This window comes from Nothoprocta perdicaria, unplaced genomic scaffold (assembly GCF_003342845.1).
Source record: "Nothoprocta perdicaria isolate Ctin4 unplaced genomic scaffold, notPer1 scaffold_128, whole genome shotgun sequence".
Classification (NCBI taxonomy): domain Eukaryota; kingdom Metazoa; phylum Chordata; class Aves; order Tinamiformes; family Tinamidae; genus Nothoprocta; species Nothoprocta perdicaria.
The window spans coordinates 1,261,368-1,283,644 of NW_020454405.1; the positions used below are offsets into that span (position 1 = coordinate 1,261,368).

Below are 22,277 nucleotides of genomic sequence, written 5' to 3' on the forward strand. Positions count from 1 at the left end.
TACCAGCTTGGATRCCTCCCCTTTGGCTCTGCCAAAGCAAGAAGGGCTCCGACAAAATCGTTGGAGCAGGGAAGTGCTTTCCTAGTGCAGTGCTGCAACCGCTTGTGCCCCGTAGTCGGGAGGCTCCGCTCCTGTAGGTGCGCTGCCTTCCTSCTGTTGGCACTGGCTCTCCAGCACTTTGCATCATAATTGTGAGAAAAAGTGGGAAAAAAAGAGATATGTGGGTGGATTCCCAGAATTTGGGTTAGAGGCACCGTGTCCAGGTAAAGAGGAGTTTGCCCAGTGTGTTATTGCCTTGCAGGTGCTGCTGTGCAGGCAGATACGCTCCCTGCAAAGACGTTCCCACCCAGCAGATCGTAGGAGACRTTAATGCTGTCACTGTGTGGCTGATGTCAGCGCCGTCTCCCCAGCCTGGTGAGTCTCTGCAGGTTTCATTTGCAAGCTGCAGTCCCTCCCAAATGTCCCCTTTGCCAGTCAAAGGTGTGGACATTGGGAGTAAGGACACAGTACAAGCCCAACAGGCACCAGAAACGAGTTTTGTGCGTTACGTGTTTTCCTTGTGAGGTGAAGTTTACTGAGTGTGTAACAATTAAATTATAGGAACTGATTTTTGCTATATCTTCTCTTACACAAAAGCATTTGCTGGTGTTGAGGGTTTTTTTTTTTTTTTTTTTTAGTTGTAAATGGAACCCCATTACCCATTCTGTTAAAAGGGTTATCACGAAGATGAAAACTGGAAATTTAAGGAGGAGAAATTTAAAAGTGCAAAAATCAATCTCAGTTCACAGTTCAGCCAAAGGTCAGAGAACCAGAAAGTCAGTGATAATATTCCCAGWGCGTGTAGCTGGAAGTGTTCTGCAAGTGTGCTGCAGAACAGGGTTTGTAATGAAAGCCSCTGAAGACTTTTGAGTAAAATGTTACATGACTTCATCTTTGCTGAAATGCTTTCCATGCTGGTGTTGCTGAGAAATGTCCTTTACTAACTTCACTTATGTAGGGAGCTAGGAGGASGCCATAGGGATTTCATAAGAAGGATAGATGCCTCAACACGACCTGGTAAATACTGTGTGAAGTACTCTCTGCAGTGGGATTTGGGAATAGGCTAGGTTGCTATTTGCAAATCTTTTATTTTTTTCCTCTTCCTCGTACAGATACTAAAGCATGAGCACTGTGGCCTGACCATTATTTTTACTCAGTTGTTCATTTTCTCACAATAATCAAGAATGCCCACTGCTGTATCCTACTTTGCTTGAAGTCTGTCCTACCTTATTTGGGTCCATACTTATAATTGAAAAATCTGATATCTCTGTGGAGAGAAACAGGTAATTAATGAAGAATGTGCAGATACAACATTTCAAAGATAACAGATGAGCAGCTAAGAGATTTTATGGTTTTACTTTAAGTTTCCAGTGTCAACTGGGTAATTGAAAATCATCCTGTCATCTTAAAAAATATATTTAATTCTGGCCGTATCAWTAGATCAAGCAACAGTTGAAATGCTAAAAAGGATTTTTTTTTTAATTTTATAAGATTAAAACTTTGTGTATTAGAAATGCATATTTAACTCTTCTATGTGAAAGGTCACTTTTAGCTTTTTCTTCATTGAATTAAATCAGTTTCCTGTATTGAAAAAGTTCCCTGTAAACACAGAAAAATAAATGGCTTGGAACAAGGGAAATGTTACACAAGAAGAGATGCCCATATTTTTAAGGTAAATTTAAAAGACAGAGTACAATAACCTAAGTAACAGTTTAGCAGTTATGAATAACATTGCAGGCAGCATATTTTCGTTTTACCTGTAGTTGTGCTAATGGGCAGTAAAGAAGATAGAAAACATKGAATGTAGAAAGGGTCAGAAAGTAGGGTGAACTGGGGCTTTCTATGGGCRCAGTTCAGAAAGCCAGCTTAGTCATAGATCAACCAGTGCAATTTTTGTTGCATCTTACAGGATATTTTTATTGCCACTAGATGTGTTTACTCATCGTTATAATCAAGATAATTTGTATGAATAGTATTCACTTAGCTCATGCAGTTTAAGGTCATTTTATGTTGGCAGTAGGGTAATAAAGGAAGGGTCCTATGTGGAGACAGGAATTTTCTGCCATTGCATCTGTGCTGTCATGATTGCCGAGGGTGTCTGCAGGATGCTCATTAGTTGGTGCTCCCACACTTGCTTTGAAGCTTTTTCTCAGAACTTCAGGTAAATTGGGTAAGTTTTTCCTCCCTAACAGACTAATTACATGTGAGTGCTCTTTGAAAGACTATTTTTTGTTTTGTATTGGAATGTATCAGTTCTCACATGTTTATTTTCTTCCATTATCCGCATGATCRTAAATGTCATGCATGCACTGTTATTGTAACATGGAAACCTTTCATGCTATATTTGTAATATAGTCTTCCTTATTTATTCACTGCTGCATATTTAAGATTCAAATTAAAATTCTGTAATAMGATAGCAGTCTTACTGTTTTTGAATGTTATTCAAACTGTTGATTCCCAACTGTCTGCAGAAGGTGATGTGAAAAGACTAACTACTACAAAGAACTTTTGAAAGTGAAAAATGTAAACATTTTATACTTTCCAACTGTAGTTTAAAAACAAGTTTAATCTTTCAGGCTTTGGGTGATTCTCCAAGATGTTTGCAAAGGCAACAAAGAMTTTTGTGAGGGAAACTGACGGTGGAGGTGACTTGATCCCTGTCTCCCACTTGAACGCCTCTGACAAGCTGCAGCTTCTGAGCTTGGTTACCAAGAGGAAGAAATTTTGGTGCTGGCAGAAGCCCAAGTACCATTTCTTGACGGTCACACTGAGCGATGTGCTAACTGAGGACAAACCTATAAAACCAGGTAAAGTATTATATAAGGTAAATATCTGAGGTATTCCCTGTTCTTAGAAATGGGGTGACTGGATATTTTCTGCACTTGACTGTTGCTTTYGCTGGAAACCACACTGTGTTCATTTTTTAAAGGACACTTTTGTCTAGAGAGACTGGTGCAGTTGAGCGCTGGAGGTTATGGAGCCCTACAGGGCCGCTGATAACATCCTCTCTGCCATCTCAGGAGCCTCCCTGGGACATCTCCTGGGGACTCCAGGATGTGACAGGAATATGGGCCTGTGCAGTGCTCAGGATGAGGGTGCTCTGGGTGAACAGGGGGTCATTGGTGACAGCAGGGCTGCTCGAACAGGCAGCGCCAAGTGACGTTCACCGCTGCTCCCTTCCTTCCTRTGCACATGTAAAAATGGGCACCCTTCGTGCTTCTTCCTTCATCCAGCTCTCTGGTCTTAACCAAGGCATAGGAGGGACAATCTGGAGGAATATTTCTGGGCATGTCATGATTTCCATACAGGAAAACTGAGGAAAAGAGATCAGTCCGTGGGTGCAGATTTTACTTGTAGCCAGCTTGGAAGAGCAGCTGATTCTCTGAGTGTGTTCTGTGGTTTAAGACAAACTCAGAATTTCACATATGTGTATACCATTAGATTATCCCATTGGTTTTTGATGAGCTTTGGGACAGGCTTATAATGAGATACCTCAAGGTAATGGAAAAATATGAAGCAAACAATGCAAACTGTTCTGCTTTGTAGTTTTTGCCTTTTAGTCAAAATAAATTTCTGTTTGGCTTTGCAAGTCTTCCATAGCATTTGATCTTGAAACCACGTGTGAAATGAAACCACATTTTAGTCATTGTGGTTTCTCCAAAAATAGCAAAATAACAAAGACCAGCAGAGCAAAGATGATGAAAATATGGAGGAAGAAGAATTAAGAATTGCAGAGCAATGGAAGCCTTAATTTACCTGCTTGGTACTGTTCCTTGCTTTCATTGACCAATTTTTAATGCAAGATTCTTGTTGTTTTTCAGCTACTACTGATGCTTCTTTGTCTTCACATGTTGAAATTACTTTTATTGTTTTCCTAGTAATTGTAGAGTCTGACTTTGTGAAATACGTGGGGAGATTTGGAGATTTTGCTCAAGGAAGTATCGATACTTCGTTTGGGAAGATCAGCCTGGGAGTCGGAGGGAAGGGCTACGTGGAAAGCCAGTCTTCCTTTGGAAACCTGAGGAAGCAGGAGATTGATCTGCAGCAGCTTATGAGAGACGTCAAGGGAAGGTATGTTTGTAATGTTGCCATTGTAAAGGCCAAGAAAGATTAGAGCTTAGATTAAGTAAAAGGCTTGGGCTGATGTKATTCCTAAGCAGTTAATTTCTTCACTGTTTTCACAGTTGAAGAGTTACTTCTCCTGTAAAGTGTCATTTTTGAGCACTTGAAGTTTTCCATAAATCATGCATATCAAAATGAAAACTTTTAGCTTCCTGAAAGCTTGGTGATCAGATCCTTCCCCTGTATTTTATAGGCGTCTCACTGCTGTTAACACAGTCTCAATAAATCAGTGGATTTAATGGATAAACTCTTGTTTAGTAGCAGAGATTTAGAGTGGCACAGTCAAGCTGTCAGCTGTTAGGAAATACGTATTTGCATGAATTGCCATGTGGGACAAGGCTCAAATCCTTCTTCCTCTGGGGAAATTGTATTAAAGTAKCCATCTGGAAGAAAATGAATTGGCTTCTCTGCATTTCTGGGGTAAATGCTACAGAAACTGAATTCAGAACTACCAATATTCTTGTAAGAAGGCTTTAAATTACTTTGTTTTGTGAGAGACTTGGCTAGACAATGGAATTATTTGAAGCTGAGAGAAAAGACCCGAAAAGATGAGCACCGTGGTGATTACACGTTCAAGTAGTGTAACAAAAACCATCTTACAGAACTATTGATCTCTGTTATACAAAATAATAACTGAGAAAAACAGATATTTTAAGCTCTRAGTTTAATTTTACGAGATATGCCAGAGCCTAGGCTGAAGTGTGATTGAGTTGATGTTGCAGCAAAGCCCAGCTTGGCAGCCAGCTGCAGGCAGGGTCTGCTCTGTGGGGCAGTGCTTGGCTCACACAGGAGGTGAGGGGGGTTAGTGCTTGGGACTAGCCCGAGCCTAAGAGCTGTAGGAGCTGGTGTAATGCATCTTAGTAGCCTCTCCTAATGATGTGCTGGTAAAGATGATGGTTGCTCTTAGTTTTCCATGCAAAAGTTGTCTGAAACTGGGTGCATTTTCTTTAGTTAAACAGATATTCTAGAAATAATCAATGTTGCATCTCCCTGGGGACAGTGGCCCGTTGTGCTGTTTCTCATGGGGATTCAAAAGGCATCAAACTTGTTTTTAAAAAAAGGCACCGTGCTATCTTTGTATTAAATGAAATTTTCTGTATTGAAAACAGAAAATACTGGGATTAAAGTGTGTACCAGGCCTGGAAAACTAGCATGCATCTGGAGTAAGCCAGTATCAGTCCAGATTAGAAATTTTGTTTCTACCAGTGGAGAGAATGTTATAGAAAAGGTACATTTGCCTATTTTATGATACATTATTTATGCTTTTATTATTATTATTATTATTCTATTAGCATGCTAATTCACAGGGTGCTGTAACATACTGATTTTAGGGCACAGTCCTACACTCCAAACTTGAAGAGATTGTTCTGGATTTATGAGTGTGTTTTCCCCTCCAGTAAAAATGACTATAGGCAGGATCTAATCTCTTTAGTTCTCCTGGATTAACAGTTCACTCGTTTGTTTTTATCATGTTACTGAGTTGGGTTAGGAGATTAAAATAGAAGCTCCAAGTGGGCAGAAAAGACAGGTTTGTTTGCATTTCCGTGGTTTCATAGGAATGATTTTTCCAGTTCATGATTAGCTTGTTAAAAACAGGCTAAATAGTAGTAGTAGTGAACTCTGATGTGGTTGAAAGGTTTTTCTTTTTCTTTTTTTTTTTTTTTTACTGTTTTATCTTCTTATATATTTCCCTTCAAGATGTGCTTTCAAAGGTTCAATCAATCATCTGAGAGGAAAGGGGACAATATTAGGGATGAGCACAGTGGAGATTGAGCCCATTAGCCTCACTGTGTGCAGAGATCTCCCTCTTCTTCTCTTTGGCTTGACCTGTCAGGGCAGGTTTGAAGTCTCATTCAAAAATGAACCTTTTGTTACGGATCTATGAAACTCTGTGGGCATTTATGAGCAGCAGGGTGAGAGAACCAGCTTTCCCACAAAGGTGTTCCATGAGCTTTATGAATGTGATGACACAGGACTGAATAAAATCAGTGTGTATCTGTGATTTAAAAATAAAGAGGATGCTGAATAGGAAATAGCTGCCATTTGTACTCTGCAAAGCCTGGGATGTTCTTGAGGAAGATGTTCTATGAAATATCCACCTCACAGGTGGTTCTGCAGGGCAAGCTGTGCAATGCTGTCACTCAGGGTGGATAATTTAGGCTAATTAAACTATTTGCATCCAGGAAAATGTGCTGACCTTACTGTGAGAGTCAAGGGAAGTGAGTTGTGGCAACCGGCACTTTCGGTAGTCACAGGGACTTGGTAAGCACCTTGCTTGGAGGATTTGCAGGATGCGTTTCTGGGAAGTTTATACAGGATTTCATGGAAAAATGGTCCAGGTCTGTCCTCCCTGTGGGTAGTTCAGTCAGGGATCCTATGTATGAAGGAAAACTAGCTGTTGGCTTTAGGCATATGATCGGCAAGAGCCTGCTGTATTTCCAGATCCTGTCTGTTTTCTCTTCCCTTCTGCTGGCCTCTGACTCTTCCCCCTTCTTTCCCACTTCTGAGCAGCAGCAAGTTGCCTTTTATGCCTGCATATTTTCCATTTCTTTCCTCATGCAAGAAGGAAAATGTTAAAAAGAAGGAAACCTTCTTTGCACTATAGAATAATAGAAATCTGTAATACAACTAAATGTGAGCAAAGTAAGACCAAAAGTCTGAAGAAATTCTTTTCCGTTCATATGTGGCCCATAAATCTACCCAGCRGAGTAAATCATTGACCTCAAGAAGGTTATTTAAAAAGAGCAAACAACTGAACAACTCCCTCCTTTATCTTTTAAATGATCTTTCTTCATACCATTTCATAATCTGTGTGTTGATAGTGGGTTTTAGGACTACGACTTCTCGCTGTATTTTATAGTGTCCCCTTTTGAACGTTTCAGCTCAGCTTCTCAAGAATGCAGTATCCTCCTCGAATCCCTGAAAGGTATGTGAGGGCTCCCATACAGTAAACTGTGAAAGAGATGAGAAGAGTGATGGTGGCAGAGCAGAAATAAGAGCTCTGAAATGTGGCCTGTAGCATAAAGGAAGCACTTGCAGGTGCACGTGGGGGTTCTTAGCCATTTAACTTGGCCATCTTGCTGTTCTTGACACTCAGGTTGTCACTCCAGCCAACGAGTTCAGCCCTGCACACTTGTGCGTTCGGCAGCCATTGCCCCTCAATATTTTAAGCCCTAGTCAGACCGTTGAACTTCAGCCCTTTTGCATTTTGCCCTTGATGCCTATTTTTGAAGACAATTTAGATAAGGAGGGTGTTTATTTACCTCGGGCTGTCATCTGCTTGAGTCAGCATCGCGTGGCCTGCGACGGGGAGAGGAGTCTGCTCTGTCCCCCGCCGCACCACCGGTGTTTGCCACAGGCAGCTCAGGGGCAGAACTCCAGAAGAACAAGTGTTTGTAAGGGTTGGGTGAGGACATGTGATTTTAAACACTGTGCCCCTGTGCTCAGTAAAGTTGGTGCAGCAGTTAACTGAGTTACCTGAGTTAAGGAGCTCCCACAGAGGGGGATCTGGGAGTCCTGGTTGACACCAAATTAACCATGAGGCAGCAGTGCCCTCAGGGCCAAAGAGGCCAGTGGGATCCTGGCTGCTTCAGGAGGATGTTGCCAGCAGGTCAAGGCAGATCCTGCCCCTCTCCTCAGCTCTGGTGAGGACCACCTGGAGTATTGGGGGCAGCTCTGGGCTCCCCAGTATAAGAGGGATGTGGAACCTCTAGAGAGGGTCTAGTGGAGAGCTACCAAGATGATTAAGGAACTGGAGCATCTATCTTATGAGGAAAGACTAAGTGAGCTGAGCCTATTTAGCCTGGAGAAGAGAAGGTTGAGAGGAGATCTGATTAATGTGTATAAATACCTGAGGGGAGAATGTAAGGAGGAAGGGGCCAAAYGCTTCTTGGTAGCGGCCAGTGATAGGACAAGGGGCAATGAGTACAAGTTGAAACACAGGCAGTTCCATCTCCATGTGAGGAGGGACTTCTTCCCTGTGAGGGTGACAGAGCCCTGGCACAGGTTGCCCAGGGAGGTTGTGGAGTCTCCTTCTCTGGAGATCTTCCAAACCCGCCTGGATGCCGCCCTGTGCCCTGGGTGTCCCTGCTGGAGCAGGGAGTTGGACGGRATGATCTCTAGAGGTCACTTCCAACCTCAACCATCCTGTGATTGTGTGACCTCTGTGGCCACATCTGCGGGAGCCCAGGCAAGTAGCTCTGTGGTTTGGTACCTTCTGTTGGTCTTGTCTCTTATGCTCAACTTTGAGGATATCCTTTTGTGTTTGTCATCCTAGGCATGCCTAGAGCAGGCATGAGGTGTATGATCGGAAAGCAAGTGGCAAATTGTTTTTTGGGCATCTTAATTATATTTCTTCCCACGTGGCCTCTTTGGTTGTGTGCTAAAACTGCAGGTTCCCCAGGCCTTAATTATTTTTAAAGGATTCTTAGCACATCTCTTCAGAATGATAATTATTGCAAATTATGTAATAGACATGATCTGGAAAAAGATATAATGATAATTAATAGCTGCATTTTGGCAGGAACTTCTAAGGACAGCAGCGCTTGTGATCGTTTGACAATTCTTTCATTTTTTCACTTGCTCCAAAGACTCCAAGCATCAAGCATGGCTCTGCACTAAAAGAGAAAAGAAAGTTCTATTAATAATCTGGGGAATGTTTGGGGAGCTTTAGCCGTGGCTTTTGCATTGCTTCGGAGGTATTTTGGTTCTCTTTTTAGAGCCATCAGCCTTAAGTTTTTCAGACAGTTCATTCCAAATGATTGAACTCTCATATAAGCACATAACTCTCCAAAGATCAAAAATTGCCTCAGGATATTTTTAATTCAACAAAGAATCGAGATGACTTCTGAGTTATACAGACTGTATAAATCCAAAACCCAAGAATCTAATAAATCTAAAACTTTTTAATTAAAAAGCAGAGGATATCTTGATTTAAATAAATTGGAATCAGAACATGCCTTTCTATCACAGTTTTGGGGAATTGCCATTTAGCCCTATGAACAGCCAGTTACAGTAGAATGGAGAAGAAAAGCCTGAATAGCTTCAGTCAGGGATAGCAATCTTCTAATCTTCCAGTGGTCTTGCCAGAGTTGTCTGTTAATAGAAAACACGACATCTTATCTGAGCACCTCCAGTGGGTGTTTGCAAAAGTGTAGTCTACTTGATGTGTTTTAATCAATGGAAGGTAGTTAACAAGTTGCTTTACCAGAAAGACTCTTACTGACCCCAGAATATGTGGTATGAATTTTTGTCGCCTTTTTCTTAGAAAACAATCAATTCTTGCAGTTCTTGGGACGAGATGTTTTTTCCTTCTGCTCATTCTAAGCACATAGTTATAGGAAGAACTTCAGGAGCATTTAAACACGTGCTGAACTGTGTTGTGTGGTGGGGCTGATTGTAGCAGGCTGCTTCTGCTCACAGCTCAGCAGTGGGCTWCAAGGACTGGGAATAAGTCTCTGGYGTCCTTGTGTGCTATTCCTCCCATGACAAAAATTTTGGTGTCTCACAATGTGTAGCAAGAATTTGGGAGCGGTGCTTCCATGCCCCACCAGAGAGCAACCTCAGTTGCCTCAAGCTGTTGCAGTCCAGAGACAGCCCAGACATCAGGACAGCTGCTGCAGGCAGAAGTAGCTTCCCATACGGAGGGAATGGAGGACTGAATGGGAGGAATCCCAGGAATTTCCCATTTCTAAATCCCAGGAATGGGAGAACTAAATGGGGACAAGGAGGAGGTCAACGAGATTGGTGTTGGCTGCACAAGGCTGGAAAGGGCAAACCAGGCGCTGTGATAATCAGGAAAATTTAAAGATTGGGAGCTTTTGGTCTCCTTTGAGGGTAGAAAATCCAGTGAAATGGGACTGGGAAGCTGACTGGCTCCCACAAACCTGAGGTGAATGAACATAGGGAAGGAACAGATCTTGATCTGGGCAGATAAGAAGCCAAAAAATAAGAACTACRGGGATGTTGGAAGGAAAAGAGGGTCAGGGTTACAAAAATCACTCCCTCTAAACAGAGCTCATCCATTCAATCCATCGATTCACTGAATCTCTGTTAACATAAGGCTCYGAAGGGAATGCCTGACTGGCATCCTTGGCCATAGCCCTGGTAATGTCCCTCMGAATTCCCAGTGGCAAAGGATTCACTCCAGTGTCTGCTGGCTGGGATGGTTGTTTGCATGTTACACCAGCAGCTCAGTAGTCTCTAGTTCTCTGTTGTTTTTTTCACTTAAATGAAAATAGCCAAATAAATGACTTTATTTTTTTCTGTTTTTTTTTCTTCTTCCTGAAAGAATCAGGAATTCAATATGTGTGTAGGGATTTACTGGGTAATACAGATATTTGTAGTCTTGCTGCTTCCAAATAACAAAAGAGGACATGGTAATTTTGGGGAGGTTGCTTATATAGAAAGCATTGTTATTTTGCAATAAAAGCTTATTGAAAGGCTGTTTTTAAACAATTAAGAACATGTTTTCTCAGTTCTAGTCTTTATGTTGTTACTAGTGTCTTTGTTTATTTCAGAACAATAAATCTAAACAATAACCTACTGCAACAAGTCATAGAAAGAAAACACGAAGTGCTCTGCATCTTGAGAGAAAAGATAGTAACAACTCAGAAGTGTGTGATATCTGAACATATCCAGACAGAAGAGAGAATCAGTGGTGTCGTGGGATGGAGTACGAAAGTAGTAAAGGTAAAAAAATCTTCAAGGAATAGTATGTCTTTTCTAGCTAAACCTGCAGATTATCCGAGGAAAAAATTACGATTTCTCCAAATAGATTTCAGTTTTTTTTTTTTTTTTTAACAAATTCTGTCAGTTGCAAGAACTCATTACCCTGCTTAGCTGTGAGACTTCAAAAAGGTAAAATGTTTTCCCTCTTACCTCACTGACTAAAGGTGCCAGCTTTTAGTGCGAGTTGGGAATGTTCTTTCCATCAACACTCCCAAATTGCAGTTCAAGTTTCTATGTAGATTTCCTGCCAACAGCAAAACATCAGAGGAACAAATGTAACAATTCAGTGCATGTTAAAGAGCAAAAGCATTACTGAAACAAATTCATTTGAAAAGCCAAGTAGTCATTCATGAAAACTATTTGCRGTATCTCCTGAGTTTTATGATTTCTGAGAAGCTCTTTGGTTGTGGTCAGGGGAGTAGGGATTAACTGCATTATGAGGACATCTGGAAAAAAATGCCTACAAATTAAGAAAAAGTTACCAAAGTGCAATATGTGCTTATTTGTTTTAAGTTCTTAAAGCAGCAAATGAATCATTTCTGATGTAGAGGGAGTCTCCACTGGCAGAAATTTGGGAAATGCAGTTTCAGGGCCTCCTGTGCCAATACCACCTCCCTGGTACACGTCTGTGGTTGGGCAGGAAAGGTGTCCAGGACAGAGGGTAGGTCAGGGCACTGAACTGCATCCCAGATTCCCCAGACACAGTGTTTCTCGTTCATGTGAAGCAACAGTGAATTTGGGGCYTGGAGCTCAGCTTTATACTGGAAGAGGGAAGATGAAAGTCTGAGAGCTTCTCCTGGCACCTCARTCTTRCTGCTTGTGTAGCTTTATTRTTTTTTTTTCCATAAGTGTCAAATATCACATGTACTTCAGTCAAATGTTGTGGAGAATGAAGCAAGTTCTTTCTCTGCCTTTTCTTTTGATTCTTAAGTTTGTGCATAAGCTACAGAATAAATGAATCAAACTTTGAATAAACCTATTCTCTAGGTTTCAGTGAGTGAAAATGGAAGCGTAATGAAGGATTCCAGCGTGRTCCTTGAGATTCCTCCAGGCACTGCTATTGCCTATGGTGTCATTGAGTTGTACATAAAGCAGAGTGGCCAGTTTGGTAAGTAGGGAGTTCGGTTTGTTGGGCACTTACCTCAGCTGTGGAAAAGAACCCTCTCTGGGTCAATGTTTTTATTTCCCATGTACCAACATGACAATCATGTGTTATGTCCATTTCCTTGATAGTTGCACTTAAGCAAAAGCAGTGGTGTGAAGTGCTGCTTATCTGATTTAAAAGTGCTTTTTCACAAATCTACATAAATCATAGACTCATTAAATAATTCAATTTGAAAAGGACACCGGAGGTCATCTAAGCCGCAGCTCAGAGCAGGGAGTCAGAGCCTTTGAAGTTCCCCCGTCCCCTCCATTTTCTTGGCTTTGGGAAGAGAAGAGAGAGTAATTCTGCTTTCCAACAACATCTAGATTTTATTTTTTCTTTGCCCATCCTCAGTCAAAGTCCCAGACCTAAAGCAGCTTTCAGGTGATAYTAGGCAAGAAAGAATGGAATCAGATGGACTGGATGGGACTAGAAATTGAAAAGGACTAACATGGGGAGAAAAAAAGAGATTCATTGAAGAAATATGTGAAGTGCAGGTGTTGATTGAATCCAGGATGCACTTCACTGGGATAAAACATGCAGGTGATACTGCCCATCCTTCTTCAGCAGACTTCTGAGAATAAGTTAGCCTGTAGGTCAGGAACGTAAATAAACATCATGTAACCTGTAAATAATTTTTTTTTTTTTTAAATTGGGAGTTGCCTTGACATAAGGTAAGCGTGGAGATACGTCAGAGGGCATTGACTTCACAGTTCTAATAGAGCTGTAATTCAGAGTAATCAGGTGCAATTAATGCTATCAGACCATGTAGGTGCGTAACAGGCAGCCTACTTAGGTGATTTCCAAATAGAACTTCTTATGACCTGCTAGCTGATCATTAAAACATGGGTGGTGTTAATGATCTGCATTCCCCTTTGCTTTTGCCACTCTTGCCCTATCTTGTTTTCATATTTAATTTTCTCATCATTTAAGCCTCAAAATAAAGTCTTGTTTCAACATAAACGACACACATCTTCCATCTTTTCCTTTTTATTTGTTAGCATGCTCATTTTCCTCTTTCCTCACTATCAATGACAAGTCAAAGTGGAGGAACTAACATCACAATTAGGGATTTGCCACTAAAAATAAGTATAGTGAAGCCTGGTCTTCAACTTCTTGCTGTCTGAGCAGTGGTCAGTGTCTGTTTATGGCAACAAAAATAGCCTCTAAAGGTAAATTCAGAAACCAATCTAGCCCTTTTTTTCATGGCTCTGCAAGTGGCCAACAGCAGGTATAACATAGTGGGTTTCTTTCACCTATAACTGTAAAAGAAGATGCATATAAGTTTTATTGTTTTATTCCTTTCTCTTTGCCATTGACAGTCAGGGCTTGAGTTATWCTGTACGGTCTATATGCCTTCCTAAAAATATCCGTGCTCAAATGACTAGGCATTCCTGGCCATTATTTTTAAAAAAAGAAAACAAAAACCTGATATGTTTTTAATTCCTTTAATTCCTGTATCACGATATTTTCCTCTAATCATTCCTGGTGTGTTTCGTTTCTAGAGGCTAGTTATCCATTGGATATAAAAGCAGCTCCTGTTAAAGGCTTTGCAGTTTGTCCCTTCCAGTTTCACTGCAAGCTCCCTTGCTCCTGCTTTACCAAACTGCATAAATAGCAGCACCCATTGACTTGTGTTGCTCTGTTACTCTTGCAGAGTACTCTGTTACTCTCAAACCCTCCTGACTGCTCTGCTTCCACTCACAGGAACCTCTTTTCATCTCTGATACTTTTCCTTGATCGTCTCTGTATCTCTGTTAATCTCCTTTCAAATAATTGTCAGGATTTRTCTGTATTGGTGGAGCTCTATCATTGATTTGTGAGAGAATTTAATAGCTTAATAGAATTTAATAGTTTGCGTCTTGAAACAAAAACACCCCAGTATCATGTACATTCTCCTTTTTTGCTTCTTCTTTGAAAGAGCCTGCTGGAATTAATGGGATATAAAATTAATACAGAATTCTAATAATACAAAGCTTCGAGTATTTACCTCTGAATTAAGCCCTGCTACCAAATTTAGCAGTGTGTGCAGGGCGCAGTGTGTGCGCCCTTGGTGCTTGTGCCTGTTTCCTTGTTAGCACCATTCTGCCTCAGAGGGCGGGTGGTTGCTGCGCTCCGTTTTCCTCCTCAGGGTCCACAGAAAAGCCTCTTGGTACCAGCGGAAGCCACAGGAGCAGAGGGGCCTTACGGTGCTTGGCTGCTGTCCCGAGCTGTGCTGCTCTGGGAGGTTCTTTTTAATTTGTGTTAATCACTCTCTGTTCCRCCAAAGCTGCTTTTCTTTGGGCAGCCCTGTGTGGGCAACAGGAGTAAAAGGGTGTCTGTCTTTTTCTGTGGCAGAGATTTCTTTTTCTGCTCTCCCTTTGAAAGTGCTCTTTGCTGCTGGAGTGCTCTCTGTGCTTTCTCATCTGCTTTGAATGTCCTTAATTTGGTGAGACAGACTGTTACAACTGCAGGAAGGTTATATTTAGGTTTTGTGCCTGGTACATGTGAGCACTGTGCTTGATTAGTTATATTTTTTTTCCTTTGCTAGCAGCTATTACTTTAAAATTGACTTTCACTTGCCAGTCTGCCTGTGCTCCCCTCGCTAGCCCCGCTGCGGTGCTGTGGGTCCAGCTGCAAATCTCGCGTCTCAACCACTAACAGAAGATCAAAACAATGCGTGGGGCTTTGGTTATTTGCCCCAGCTTGGAGGCAYGGAGCTGGAGGCTTGAGCACAGACCTTGACATGGCAGATCGCTCAGTGCAGCTCTGAAGAGGCTCCCTGGCTACCTGGGCATGGGTTGCTCACCTGCAGAGGTGAGGGCAAGGCTGGGTGGTGGCAGGAGCTCACAGTCYGCCTTGGGAAAGGCAGAGTTGACCAGTCCTTGCTTGGTCTTTTTATTTATTTTTCTCTCAAAGTCTATCTAGAAAGGTTAATCCAGCAGGATTGCAGTGTTTTCCCCATGAACTTCCCTGAGAGACACTGTGTTAAAGGGTGATTCTGGTCCTGGGTGTCACTGGGCRAAGTCCTTAAGAGATTTGCTCCAAGAAGCCCATTTTCCACTCAGCAGGAGGACTCGGCAAGAGATCTGGACTTGATTCCAAGAGGGGTCTGTTGATAGCACGGCCAGAGAAGGCTCTGGGGAGGACCCACACAGAGGTGTCTGTGAATCTCAAGAAGTGTTTTCCTGTGCATTCCAAGAAGTGTTTTCCTGTGTGTCCCTGCCATGAGTGCATTCCCTAGCTAGCACTGTAGGGCATCTCCTACCTGGTAGAAGCAGCAGAGAATTCTTGTCTCCCTTTCTTGTGYGCACCATTCAGCTTTACAGTTATTTGTAGCTGTGTTATTTGTGGACTTCACTCCTTTAATTCACACAAGTTGGTGTCCCATTTTGTATGGGGTAGCTGCAGCTCCCTGCAGCCTCTGGCTGTGCACTCCATGTCTGTGCTCCAGACACRAGGCCCCAGTGATGCTGGGTGGCTCACAGAACATGCAGGTTTGGGCATTATTTCCACCTGGAACAGATGAGACACAGCAAAACCCTGTGCACAAATACCAGCTACTATAAAGCAGCATCTCGGTCAGTATTTGCTCGTGTACTTCCATGATTCCTGCATTGAATTTTAATTGCAGAATTCTGTCTGCTGGACGAGCAGCAAGGAGGCTTTGAAAGAGAAGGTGCAGAAGGCTCCGCTTCTCCCCGTTCTGCACTGTTTGGGGAGGCTTCTCCCCTCTATCAACCAGATGCAGTTGATAATGAGACATACTCCGGGGAGGCAAACCACATTCCCAGTGAGGCTTCCTTAAGCGTCTTGAAACAAGGTATTACCAAAAATGCTGCTTTACATGATTGCATTACAGTGAGTTAAGTAACATGGTAGAGGGAAATATTCTGGTACAATAATCCATAAGAAATGATGTTAGTTCATTTTCGTAGTGCTTATCAGGAACTCCAGGGGGAATGCTTGGAAACAAAAGAAAACATTTACYTCTGGAACAGTTACATGCAGTGGACTGTCTCCTAAGAGCATGCTGAATCCCTTTGTCATAAATAAGATCTTTCAAAATCAGGTTTTGATGTCAGTTCTATTCAATTCCAGCCCAGCTCTGTAAGATTGGTAATGATTTATGTTTTAATTCAAAAGAGTCATTGAATTCATTGGTTCATAATTTGGAAACTGTGCAGAAGAATCAGGGCTGTCCCAAGTAAAGCCGTTAGTCTGGAGGAAAGGAAAAAAAGGAAAACATGCCCAAGATGTCAGCACCAAGCCCTTTGCTTTCCAGCAGTTCTCACTGCAATTCCTACAGCTATTTCCAATGATGAACACTGCATTTGTTGTCACTGTATTTAACCATTTGTTCATGGCTTCTTCAGTAGACTAACTCTGACCAAAATAGTTATTTGTTGTGTTGAAGTAAGTTTTGCCCTAGTTTAATGTAGAGTCGTTTGAGAGGAATGAGTGCATCTCTGTGGATAAAGAAGATACTTTGGAATGAAAGGGCGCTGTGCCACAAGGCTTTGGCTTGTGTGGTAGCTTGACAGACCTTTGTGCATTTCTTGCTTACGGGACTTGCAGGTTTCCTTTTATAATTTAACTGGAACTACCTCTTAAAAGGACTAAACAAAAAAGGTTTCTACTGAAGTAACTTCAAGCGGGTTTTCTGCTCTGATTTTTGCTCTTTTATTTGGCTGGGCAGTCATACAATTGCATCAGATAGAAAAAAATCTGCCTGTGGCTGGGTCTCTCTCTCTTTTTTTTTTTTTTTCCCCCCAATGGAGGAATTTTTAGATATAAAAGGCATCCTTAAAGAGAGCACATTTTGTGTCCAGAGTGGCATGAAGGGAAATTTCTTTAATTTCTTTTAAACAAGGTTAAGATTGCTTGCATGCCCATATTTTTGGAATGTGGRAAAACACATTCCAACCTTCCAGTTRGTATGGTTGACTCCAAAAACTTATTTTCTTTGAGCTTATTGGTCACAGGCTTATCGTAAAGTATTTGGGCTGGGTAATTCATATTAACCCCTGTTGAGAAGGAAGGTTATGAGCAGAACTCCCTGCTCTGCTTTAATGAACTTTCTCTGGAGATGAACTTTCAGGTGAGACACAAATTAAAATGAAACAGGCAGTGGTTARTTCAGTTCACATCAAAGTGGTGAACACTCAGTGTTGGTCCCTAGTAGCTGTATTTATTTTTTTGTCAGAAGTTTTGTTGATGCCTCATTGACTCATTAGGGAAATATAATGAAATGTGTTCCAGCATTTAATTACGACTTGCACAGATGGAAATCAGGATGTCAAGATGTGGTGATAAATTAGCTATTAAAACTCGTAGCAAAAATGTTAACTGTTTTCACTGGGATTTGTGCAGCAATCCTTAGTGTGACTTCTTGCTGCTTTCTTGGGAAAGATCTGTCCCAGCTGAGCACGGAGCTCCAGCCCCTCGCGAAGCTGCCAGAAGACAAGCGAAGAGCTTTGTATAAAACCCTGTGTGAGCTCTTGCTCCGGGAAGACATGGTAACTGCCCTGGAAGATGTGGTAAGATGCAGGAACTTTGATTTGCTTCCTGAAAGGAATGCCAAAATAGAGCTAGCACTTCTTTTTGCACAAACATTGCTCTTCCAAGTTGCTTTGGCTTACTCTTTTCTTACAGTTAGATGATATCTGCACAGGAGACAGGCCTGATCTGAAGGAGCTCAAACCTGCAGAGCAACAAGAGCTGGAYGACGTCTTGCAGCTCTTAGGGTGCAGGCTGCAGGATGAGCCACCGTTGCAGAAGTACCAGCTGGAGCACGAGGGCCTCTTCTCAGCCGCTCACCTCCTCGTCAGCGCCATCTCGGGTATGCCAGGAACGAAGAGAAAAGCCCTTCCTCACTCTGGAAGCTCTCTCTGTACAAAGCAGCTATTGCTCTTTTGGAGCAGTTGGTGAGCTCAGCGAGGGTAGTTTGCTCTGTTCCTTTTTATGGGGATGGTTCATGGTGTTTGGCATTCTGGCAGCGAGTTCAATTCAGTCCTCCATCACTGACAGATTTTGCTTGTAAAATACACATTCCCCCAAGACTGCTCAACTCGAGTTTCTGTTCAGAGCAGGCATTTCAGTTTGGCAAGCCCGTTCCTGGGCTTGCTGCATGCCAGAGTTCTTCCCACCTAAATCCTGAGGATTGCAGATTAGGTGCTGTCTTCTGCATAGCAGCACATATTGTTGCTGCGTAAAATATATTTAGCACAAATGAATTTAGCACAGAGGCACTGCAATTAGAGGATTGTTTTGCTGCTACTGAAAAAGATTATTAAATGTAAATGTCAAACAAATGCCATTTACACAAGCTGGCTGGCACCACAGTTCTTTCCTTATTTTTTTCCCTTCTGTTATATAGAGGGTTTCATGACATTAAGACAACAAAGGAGTCCAGTGTGATATTAGTTAGATGTGGCATGTGCAGCAGAATGCCCCTGTGCACGCCTGTACCAACAGCACCCAGGCAGGAAGGCTGAATTCATTTGTAGAGAGGCAACAGAAATAGAAAACAGGGAGCCACTGGTGTAGTAGCACTTGTCACCTGCTGTTAACTGCAGGGCTGGTTAATTGAGTGTGTTGTGTCCCCACCTGCCTTTGCACGGGCTGCCTGTTGCTGCTGTCCAGGCGTAACTGAGGAATCGGGAGCTGCTTTGAGCCTGTTGCTTCCAGTAGGAATTGCAGCCTTTGAGTCACAGAGCTGAAGGGCACCATCCATTTGGTCCATCTCCCTGCCCCAAGGAGGGGTCGGCTATTTGAGCCTGCCCAAATTGTGCTTCTGCTGAAGTCAGCATCTCCTGTTGGTGCTGGGAGCAGAGGGTCTTATTTTATCCAAGGCCCAAATCACTTGTCCAGCCTGAATGAGACTTGTCTCCAGGGCAGGGGCTGTCAGTGCTGGGCTTTGTACCCTTCCCACCCCGTTCTGTGGTACAAACTCGGAGGTGGACTGTGGTTGACAAGGAGAGGGTGGATCAGCCTCTGCCAAGAGCTCTGGGGAGCCCTCAGAAGAGCTTTGAGTTGCTTTGGTTTCCAGAACACCCTCCGCAGGGCGCTGCACCGAGGGCCCCTCCAAACAGCACCTCCCCTTTCCCTCACCCCTTCCCGCCGAAGCAGGAGGACCCTGTAAGCCCGTGTGCTGCCCAGGAGCACCTTCCCGGCAGGCGGGAGGCTGCGGGGCTCGGGGAGCCGCCCCCTAACTGCTGTCTCCTCCGCAGAGCTGCCCGGCTGCGGCCGCGCGCTGCTCCGTGCCTGCTGCGACCTGCAGGCCCTGCCGCCGCTGCGCCGCTTGGTGAGTGACGCAGGGAGCAGGGAGCGAGGGAGGAGAGCCGCAGGGCCCAGCGGCAGCCATCGTTGCTCCCGCTTCGGGTTGCCTTTCTGGGCCAGGGAGGGAGGCGTTAGAGCCCAGGGCGCGTCGCAGCTCTAGGCTGGGCTGAAGGTCGGAGTCTGGCAGTGGCCAACAGTGACGTTCACACAAAATGACGCCTGACTCCTAAAACACCTTTGCATTGAGGAAATTCCGTGAGCTGTGCGCAAAAAGAATGGTAACTCGGCCTTGAGTTTTATACTTGAGTTCTCAGTAGGCCATTATGAAACCTCTGTACCAGTGACCCCTGCGCTTGGGAAGCAGACACGTGGGTGCCAGCGGTGCCTGCACCTTGGCCCGTTTCGAGGTTCCCAAACTCTGAAGCTCCAGTGAGTGGAGCTACCGTGGAGGAGAGGAAGGAGCAGGAGAGAAGCGTCTCTGCGGGGCGGGCAGAAGGGCCACGGAGCGGGGAACCGGCATGGGGAGCGGCGTGGGGAGCGGTGGGAGCAGCGCTCCGGCTGCTGCCGCTCGGGCAGGCAGCGGGAATGTGTCCCAGCATTAGGAGCCTCTCGTGCCCTTGCTCAGGTGCTGTGGGGAAAGAGGCTTCCCCCTCACCTCATAAGCACCCCGGGGTTTGTCCGAGGGGAAAGTGAGGCCTGTGGTGCCAGCGCAGCTCTGCTTGGAATAACGTCTTTGTCTCTTGCTCTTTCCCATAACTGCAGCCTGACGTCGCTTCAGCCGACGGCAGCCTGGCCCTGAGCAGCCCGGAGGTGGCTTCCCTCACTCRCAGGGGAAGATTTGGGGTGGTGCAAAGGCTGTTTGCCTCATCGAACATTAGCCTTGAAATGACCGAGTCTTCTCTGAAAGCTGTAACTATGAAAGAGCCTGGATTCTTCCCACTTGTCCTTTACGTCGTGTTGTATGGATTTGATGCTTTAGGGGGGGATGTATAGGAGCTTTGCTGAGTATTCAGCTATTGGCCAAGCCTGTTCTGTCTTTGGTGGCTCTGCAGCGTAGCACTGGTGAATGTGATGTATGTGATGCATGTCTCTAGCTTTAGACACACTCAGCCGAGTGCTCTTGGTGGCCCATCCGGGTGGGATGGAGGTCAGCATGGACCTGGTGAGCCTGACAGGGAGGACTCGGCCCTGCTGTCAGAAGGGGTGTGAGGCCATGTCAGCAGTGGAGAATACATCAAGAAGTAACAAGGGAATAAAAGAGAAAAGACCAGAAAGGGAACATAACCGTGCTGATAGGCGTTGTATCTGCCGGGCAGCAGCAGCCGGACCGCCTGCAGCGACGGGCACGGGGAAGCGTGCACGGCACAAACGGCTCTGTGTGGAAGGGCAGCGGGCTCGGCGCGCCGCTCCCTGCGAGCGCGTGCGCGAAACAGCCCCCTTAGGGGAGGGGAACGGAGGCTGCGCAGAGCTGCCCCGTTAGCTTTGCCCTTTTGAGTRCACATTGCCTTTATGGAGATGAACCCTACACTGCAGAAATCCAAAGTTCTCTTTCAAAAACTAGAACCACCTTGGGGATTATACCTTTGCACAACATTTCTTGGTTTTCTAATAACTTTCGCACAGCAAGTTTCAGCTTTTTAAATTGCGTTTTGAACTTCCCCTTTGAGATGTGATGATTCTTTTTGGTGTGTGCATATGAAATGTCCCTGTTGCACTCCACAAAAGCAATCATTTTACCTGCATGACACTTTCGGTGCAGCTGTTCTGCTTGTCTGTGACTAATGGCAGAGTGCTAGGCAAGCACTTTGTGCTTTAAACTATGTCCTTTTTTTTTTTTTTAATCATATTTTTTCTGTGATCATGTGAAATGGGAAGGAAATGCAGTAAATAAGAGCATGGGAAGATGCTGTCCCGGGTAAGTAGAATACCAGGGCTCTCAGGCAGGACGGTGAGGTGGTTGGGAGGGCAACCCCTGTGGGGAGGGGGGTCAGTGAGCCCTGCAGCCTGTGTAGGAATCCTGCGGGAATGCTGGGTTTGGGTTTCTGCTCCATTGTCCCCTGGTCTTGAGCAGGTTCCTTAAGAAGCCTTAAAAACCCGTGTCCTGGAGGCCTTCCCTGCCAGAGGGGCCGTTGCAGAACAAAAGCACGAGGTGTTTCTTCCATCATTTCTGAGAGCAAGATACCCCTCTGTAAAGAAGTGAGGCGGTCAGCAGTGTCTCACCATTGCAGTTTGGAAGACCTTTCAGGAACATGGAGGCACATTTATATATACATATATATATATGTGTGTGTGTGTTCGTATATGCATATATATATATATATATACACACACACACACACACACACATATATATGCATATATATACACACACACACACACACCCCACTAGCAGGAGTCTTGTGTGTTTGTAAATGGAAAGGCCTTCTTCTGCTAACCACTACTCATAAGTTGTCTGTAACTAATTTATCTTTTTTTTATATTAAATATTCTCTCAAAACAGTAGAAGAACTAGTACCTTCATGTATTTTATTTCCGTGTTGATTTCCATGTTGTTTTTGTTGATTCCAGTCCTTCCTCTGGCCTTGGCAGATGTTGCCAACCGGCAGCAAGAGGCGTCTGTGCCGTGGTGCTACCCACGTGCTCCAGTTTCCTTTTGGAGATTTGCTCTAAGCCTCCGGTACCTTGAGGCGAGTGTGGGGTGGCATGTGTGTATTGGGGGGTGTGCAAAGGGGAAGAGAACCCCACATGTTGGTGAGAAACTTCATGGAGAGGCCGTGTCGGGGTGTGCCAGGCTTGCTGCCCATGCCTGGTGTGGGGCGGGCGCAGAGGYGGGGATGGAGACCCCCAGAGCAGAGGGGCTACAGGGCCTGCCCGCAGGGCGCTGTGGGGAGCTGTGGGTCCCGGCTTGCGGGTGGGAGGGCCGGCTGGCGGCGCTCGGTGCCGGCCCTCTGCTGCCGTCCTGTCACCCTGGGCCGTGTGTGTG

At 44.3% G+C, this 22,277-nt stretch overlaps 1 protein-coding gene across 4 annotated transcripts; it reads left to right on the forward strand.

Moving 5' to 3' along the window:
* The first annotated feature begins 301 nt into the window (after positions 1 to 301).
* On the forward strand, positions 302 to 21,453 carry GSDME (gasdermin E). 4 transcript variants are annotated; one of them, XM_026033378.1, is made up of 10 exons: positions 302 to 414; positions 2,616 to 2,846; positions 3,918 to 4,110; positions 10,680 to 10,851; positions 11,878 to 11,998; positions 15,648 to 15,836; positions 17,426 to 17,553; positions 17,669 to 17,855; positions 19,246 to 19,319; positions 20,057 to 21,453. In XM_026033378.1, exons 2-10 carry the CDS (start codon positions 2,636 to 2,638, stop codon positions 20,285 to 20,287), a joined length of 1,506 nt encoding a protein of 501 aa, XP_025889163.1. In that variant the 5' UTR covers positions 302 to 414; positions 2,616 to 2,635; the 3' UTR covers positions 20,288 to 21,453. The 4 variants fall into 4 exon arrangements, with proteins under 4 accessions (XP_025889163.1, XP_025889166.1, XP_025889165.1 ...); XM_026033379.1 differs by lacking the exon at positions 302 to 414 and adding an exon at positions 1,685 to 2,209; XM_026033381.1 differs by lacking the exon at positions 20,057 to 21,453 and having other exon boundaries at positions 17,387 to 17,553; positions 17,669 to 17,940; positions 19,246 to 19,274.
* Positions 21,454 to 22,277: the final 824 nt, after the last annotated feature.